General features: G+C 42.8%; 1 protein-coding gene across 1 annotated transcript; it reads right to left on the bottom strand.

The window, feature by feature from the left end:
• Nucleotides 1–1,117: 1,117 nt before the first annotated feature.
• Nucleotides 1,118–6,459, bottom strand: prss35 (serine protease 35). Its single transcript, XM_075464890.1, has 2 exons — nt 6,251–6,459; nt 1,118–3,647 (listed from the first exon to the last, which is right to left on the bottom strand). The coding sequence occupies exon 2, from the start codon at nt 3,626–3,628 to the stop codon at nt 2,354–2,356; it is 1,275 nt and encodes a 424-aa protein (XP_075321005.1). The 5' UTR covers nt 3,629–3,647; nt 6,251–6,459; the 3' UTR covers nt 1,118–2,353.
• Nucleotides 6,460–7,234: the final 775 nt, after the last annotated feature.

Below are 7,234 nucleotides of genomic sequence, written 5' to 3'. Positions count from 1 at the left end.
CACATGTACTACCGGTTTCAAATCCCTCCACAATGTTTCTGTGGAAATCAAATCTGGGCTTGAAACAGACCATTCTATACCTCTCCATTTCTTGTTTTTGAGACATTCTTTGGTGGATTTGCCATGATCCTCTTGAAGGTCCAGCTCCAGTTTAACTTTAAACTTGACTCAGTTATTCCTTGTATATTTGAGGCCCTTTTTGACATGAGGCATAAACCCGCGAAGCAACCCCATAACATGTCACTTCTATCACGATGCTTCACAGTTGGTGTGTGGTTCCCCAGCTGTTGACATGCATTGGAGCACTGTTTTATCTAATTTTCTTCTTTAAGTGGGGTTGTGTGAAGTTCCTATAAGTAGGTGTCTTACTTGAATGGAGCCATAGAAGAGGAAATTTTCGCCAGATAAAACGTCTAAAACCTCAAAAACTTCCTAAAGGTTCGATTGAACAGTAAGTTATAGACTTTTACATAATATCAATTTAGCACCAGTTTTCATCTTTATCATGGCGCTCTAAACCAAATAATCTACATATTGCGAAACCTAACTTTGTGTACGATGGCTGGGTAATGCAACCTGCCACTGATCAACACTACAAGACAGTAAAAATGAGTGAAAAGCCTGGAAAAGCCAAAGACGTGGGACGGATCATCAAACGGATCATCTTGGACGTTATTCAGCTGAGAAAATAGAATTGAATTAAATAATTGTCTGATGCAAAAGTGATGACATACTTTTTAGCATTCACTCGAACCGCTGTGGCTCCATTATCTGTAGCTGTTATAAGCATTCCTTCATGATTCTCCACACTGAGAAGCACTCTGCCCCTTGTATGTGACCCACTGAAAACTCATAATTACTTCATACAACTCCTCTTAAAAAAAGATCTCTTCGAGGCCTGATGAATATAGGTGTGTTACTTTTTTTATGCCTGATGTCAGTGTCAACCGCCATTTCTTTGATAAATTGCCTATAATAATTAAATAATAAAAAAGGAACAATGGTTTAATTTTACGAATATATAGTTTTAAAAAAATCTAATGGACTAATGTCCAAAGATATTTTACCGTTCTCATCAGCAGACACAAACACACACACTTAAACACACACACACAAACACAAATAAAAATTTTGGTTTAATGGTTGGTAGTCTTCAATCCTCAATAAATCAATAATTCAATTCATATATTTGGTATTCCAACTGGATACTCTCGATTCTTTTTGGAATAAAAGCAACAAGAAAGTCAAATTACATTTACATTCCAATTTTAAACGTGCTACATCACAATATAGTGTCTTTGAAGATCTCATTTTACCTTTAGCAATTGAGAAATATAAACAGCTCAAGTAAAGTGTTGAATGGTTCAGTCCCATTGTAACACAGTTCAAACATGTAGCCTCACATTAAATACATAGTTACAGTACTAGGCCATCAAAATTATTTTCCAAGAAGTCCCCCCAAAAAAAGAAAAAGAAGAGTTTACAGTCCCATAAATTAGCACCACGTCTTCTGGATAAGCTCCGATGTGATTATGTGCACGACAATGAAACCGCATTTCAATGTGTTGCAAAAACAGAGAAAAGAGGGTTGAGACTAAAAAAAAATCTGATTAAAAAATCTCCTATGCAGAATGTAAAACGAGCTTTACTCTGTTTAGACAGGAAGATAGTCTTTAAAAGGTAAAAAAACAAAAACATTAACAAAGTCTAATACAATGTTCTAGATACACAATGCAAAACACCAGTTTGTCAAAGAAAATGTTCATGAAGAGTTTGCTCAGGTCATTTTCAAAATAGAATGTGACACTAATTTGTTTCTGGGTCTTTCCTCAATGCCAAAGCACATGCAATGTTTTTACAGTAGTGGAGAATACTTTCAATCCAAGTCTCTTCTCTCTCATACAAAGCCTAGTAGACATATGAGTGTACCAGGCACAACTTCCACAGAGGGAAATTCATTCCTTTAAAAGAAAAAAAGTCAAAAACTTAACTGCAGATCTGGTAAAATACATACATATGTTCTTATTAATTTCAGATGTTTTTTTTTTTTCTAAGCAAATAAATTAGAAAAGCTGACAAGCCACAGTTCTCTTGATGCATTGACGAGTTCCTGTTGTTGTCAAGACTGAGTCCGCTCAGCTACGTGTGTTTATGGTGATCAGTGTAGCCGGATTCATTTGGAGCCAAAGGAGATCACAGGAGGACGGGGAGAGGAGAGGAGAGGCAGTCGTCTGGCCCCTGGTTGGTAAAAAAGGGGGAGGGGTGAAAGTAGGGCTGGAGTCTGTATATGGAAGTGGGTCTGAGGGATATGGATGGTGGATAAGAGTGGAAGGGGTGAAGTTGCAATGTTGTCTCAGGCTACCTGACACTCACTCGAGTCCCCGTGGACCCAGGAGCAGATCTGGGCATACTTTAGGGGTGTTATCCTCACCGCCACGTTGTAATCCTGCTGCAGCCCGTTCCCATTAACATCCACCCACTGGTGACCCGAAAAAACTCCAATAATCTTCCTCTTCCACTTCTTCTTGCCTGGCTCTTTGAGACGGATGTAGACTCCAGAGCCGCTGGAGCCTGGTTTGGCGTCGCAGTATTGATACAACAAGTCATTGGATTCCTCGGACACGGAGCAGAAACGGTACACCAAGTTACCTGGTCGGTCGTCATCAAAGCCAGAGAAGTGGATTCTCCCGGCAGGAAGCTTCTTAACTGAGGGGATAACACCCAGATCCATGTGCTTTACTTTTGGTGCTTTCTTCAGCTCCAGAACAGCATAGTCGTAATCCGCAGTCAGTCCGTCAGACACACCTCTGAACCAGCCCTTAGGAACCTGGGTTTTTTTGACCCTGGTCCACCTAAAAGAAGGTTTTCCAGATTCCACACTTCGACGACTCCGACTCTTTTTACTTTTCCCTCTGCCTTTACGCTCTTCTTTTCCACCACTCTCCTCCTTTTCCTGTGCGTCATCTTTATCCACGTCACCCTTTCTTCTTTTACCCTTTCCTCTACCTCCTCTCCCTTTGCCACCTTTCCCTCGTCTGGACTTCTCCTTCAGAATGCCAACACGCAGCTTTTGCACTCCGTCTAGATAATCCTTGCCATCATGGATGCAGTGGGCAGCTGTAAGCACATGTTTAGGTGACACCAGAACACCGGAACATCCCGTAGAGATCTTCACAGAGGTGGAGAAGGGATATTTGGTTGAGAACTGTTTATCGGCGATGGTGAAGCGGGTATCAGTACCGTAAACCTCTCGTTTGCGGCGGGAGCTAGAAGAGATGTTTCTAGACCACGCAGTCACCTCGTTGAGGCCCTGCACAGAAACTGAGGTATATGTGCGCGTGCCATTCTCATAGACTGTCTCATAGGACAGGAACTGCTCCAAGTCGTCCAGTGAAGGTGAAGGCAGGCCACGCTGACACTGGATCCCGCACATCCCGCTCAGTTCCGATTGAGGATGAGCTGAGAAGTTGGGGCTGCTGAGAGGTACAGTGCGTCTTTTCCTTACCAGTGGCACCTTCCACTGTGGCCAGGTGTACTCGTCATTGGCTGCGTTTTCCTCAGCAGCTACAGCCACCGCCACAGCCAGCACCGTCAGCGGGAGCAGGACACATAGCGGTTTGGGGCCCATATTCAAGTTGGGCCTGGCTCTGAAATGGAAAGACCACAGGTAAATACCATCATTCACTTGATTTGAATCATTGGCCATTTGGTGCATCATATTATCAGCTCACTAAAAAGAACAAACTTCTTAGTCAGGTAGAGACCCTTAAAATCACTGCGTAGGTTGGTTGGCCTCCTTAGATTCATGCAAAAATATCTAATTTGCTACAAAATTCTGCACAATTATGAAGAAATATTGATTGGGATGCAATACAACTTCATCAATCATGGTCCTTAGTGGATAAACCATGATGACTGACAATTCCCTGACTTTTCATATGATTAAACAAAGAGGGTGTGGGCTCCTCTCATTCAGTGAAATATCTAAGACTATACATCCATTAACATCAATGATTCCAGTTGGTAAATCAAAAAAACTTTAGTGATCATAAAGCTGTCGCCATGAGGTTGAGATTCCCGAAGAATTGCTTTAGGTATGCCCACCATGTATTAACATTCTCATAGCCAAAGACTAAGAAAGTCCAATGTCACTCAAACTTAGATACAAACAGTTCCATTTATAGCCACAAGGAGGTAATGTAGCTCTGATTATTAGAGACGGAACAGTCCTGGGGCTCTAGTGTCAGATCAGCAGCGAGTGACAGCACAACATACTCAAGTGTTTGAATGCCTGCCAAGATGGTTGGTGCCATCATTTAGATAAATCAGCAATACTCAGTTTAAAATTTTTACTCGTGTGGTTTAGAGGAGATTTATGTCCTTTGAGTCTTGCTGGAGGCTCTGGGCAGCGAGACAGGATGAACCCTGATCCTTTGAATGAGCTGAGACATTGGCTTGGAGGTTTGCCACAATGGTTAACCTTTTCCCTCAGTAATGACCATATCTGGTTTCCTTAGCTCCACAAGACTGCGTGCATGTGCACAAATGACATCAAACAGAGAGACTATGCAGACTGCATGTTAATGCGTCTATGTGTTAAGCTGCTCATAATCCTGATAACTGTGTAAATTTGGGTGTGTTTTAAAAGATTCAGCAGACCATCACTTAACTACAGAGTAGGAGAACCTAATTTCAGCTGCATGGTTATGGCAACAAAGTCACACAGGCGACTTCGTACAAAGGGAGAGAAAATAATTTGGATGGAGGAGCATTGCAGCAGGAGTGTGAATCCAAAAGTTAATTTTAAACAGAAGAGTGAAATGCCACACTTTTGGCTTTCGTTCAAGCTTTTTGAGGAGTTTAAGTGGAGTGAGTCAGACAGGCTGACATCTACAGCTGGAGGTGCAACTTTTTCACCTTTTAGGGGGATAGCAGGGATTAACCGGTGGGGTCCTCAGACACACATCCCCTTTAAATCAGATGCTTGTGCACTTTGAAAATGAGAAACTGTCTGTTTTGGCAAAGCTCCCAGGAGACTCAGCTGAGAGGGAGAATTACCTCATAGCATCTATCATCACTTGCCGATCATAGGCGTGCTTCATCTTCCCCTGCAGATTTTTTTTTATCCTTGAGTTCAGGTCTGTTTTTCAGCAACTGTCATCCAACTGACTACAATTACAAAAGGGGCATTTTGCCTCGACTCTACGACACATCATCCAATAAAACAAACCCAGCGGCTGACATCTGACCAGCCTACAACAGGCGGCAATAAAATACAAGCCCGCAAGAGTTGTTAAACAGTCTCAATAAATGAGAATGCGAAAATGAAGCTCGGTTTCTGTTCAGCTTCACACTCCCACGGCCAGACTCAGACACAACACAATTCCAGGAGAGAGCCTGCAATTACTCAGCATAGAGTGGAAACTGATATGCTGCCATGATGGCTTTTGGTCGAAGAAGGCACTCATTTCAACTAAACAGTTTTCCACTGCAGTCAGCTAAACAGGAGGCTGTGTCCTCTTTATCCCTCAGTGCAAAGAGTCGCAAGAGAGCGCTGGAGGCGCCAAGGGGACACCGCGACCAGAGGATGGCGCTCTATGGCGCAGTCGCCCAGGTCCAGCTCTGTGAGCATTGCTCTATTGTCCACCCCAGCAACCCGTTTATTGAAAGGGGTGATGATTTCATCCATTTTGACCCAGTTCTCAACTTTCCTTCACCTTCCACCTCTCGGACAGAGTAAAATCTGGTAGGATATTAGGGCGAGAAATACCGCCAAACGTTCACAAAAACATAATAAGAATAACAACTTTTGACAGTTGAAAAAAAGATTTCTCAAAGATCCAACCGTATTGTGATGAGAAAATGCAAACCAGGTCAATACGTAAAAAGCAAACATCTGTAATTCCACATCTGCATCACTGAGGGTGCCTGCTTATTCTCAAGCTGACATAAATGCACTGAAAACACACGAGGAGAACTGCCGCAACTGAGTAACACCATTCATTTTCACGAGTCAAAATGATTCAAATTAATGCGGACAAATCGGTGCGGTGCGCACTGCTTACACCTTAAAACCCAGTTGAATTCGTTTTAAACTCAATCAGAAGTAAGTATGAAAGACACTTTTTCCAAAAAAAAAAGAAAAGAAAAAAGATAATGATCATTAAATAATTTAAAAAAACTGCAAAGAAAAAAAGAAAAGAGCATGTTTCCATCTGGAGGTGTAAACTGGGAGACAAAAGCCTCCTACCTGCTCGCATCCGATTGATGGATTATGCCAAAATCCGCAATGTATTGTCTGCTCTCCTCGGATCTAAACAAATATGATCCCAATGGAAAACAAACAGGAGTCACAGCATCCCAAACGTCCTGGTATCAGCAGGGCGACGGCTGCCTTCTCCTCATAGCTTCTTCCAAGAGTCTGAGAGAAAGCCTGGACGCTCCGCTCAGGCTGCACTTGATGCTGAGGAGGGAGGGAGGACTGAGGGGGAGGAGGGGAGAAATAAAATATGAAAGGAACTTTTTTTTTTTCCCCTCGTGACAAAAGCTGTTCACAAATGGGTGGGGCCAGATCTGGCGGTCGACCGAAAGAGCGAATTTCGGGGTAAAGTCAGAGGTCTATTCAGCAGCAGCCCAGACGGAGGTGCGCTGGCATAAACCCCGCTGCAGGATGCACGAGGAGGAGGAGGAGGGTGGGAAACATGAAACTCACCTCAATGAGTGGGACCCTGAGCGAAATGTGAAGCAATTAGTTCCACCGTCCTCCACAATAGTTTCTGAGTCAATTGTGTGGCATGTGAGCCTCAACATCTGCAGAGCTTTGATTATTCAGGAGCAGTGAGTTGGAGGCATGATGGATGCTGTCCCCAGCTGCCTTTTCTGTACAGTTGGTGACCTTTTTAAAAATAAATAAAGGTCATATCGTAATTTGAAGAAAAAATACCAGCAATTAATATTAAAGCTTTTTTCTTTCCCTACATCAGCGTCAGCAGCTGGAATGTCTTGTCTTCAATAACATCCAGGAACAGGTCATCATCATTATCCACCTGAACTCATCCAACTGAAAAAGACCCCTCCCACCCGAAGGCAGCATTCAAGCTCAATTGCACTCAACCAAACAGAGACACTCCAAAAAGCAACTACTTTCCAACTTCTCAGACTCCTGACCTCTTTTCTTTTCTTTTCTTTTTTTCACTTAGCGCATGTCAGACAGTAATAACATGCACACACACAC

The sequence above is a fragment of the Odontesthes bonariensis genome, chromosome 5 (assembly GCF_027942865.1).
Source record: "Odontesthes bonariensis isolate fOdoBon6 chromosome 5, fOdoBon6.hap1, whole genome shotgun sequence".
In the NCBI taxonomy this organism is placed as follows: Eukaryota; Metazoa; Chordata; class Actinopteri; order Atheriniformes; family Atherinopsidae; genus Odontesthes; species Odontesthes bonariensis.
Note: the sequence above shows the minus strand (reverse complement) of the source record. Positions and strands in the feature narration are given on the sequence as shown.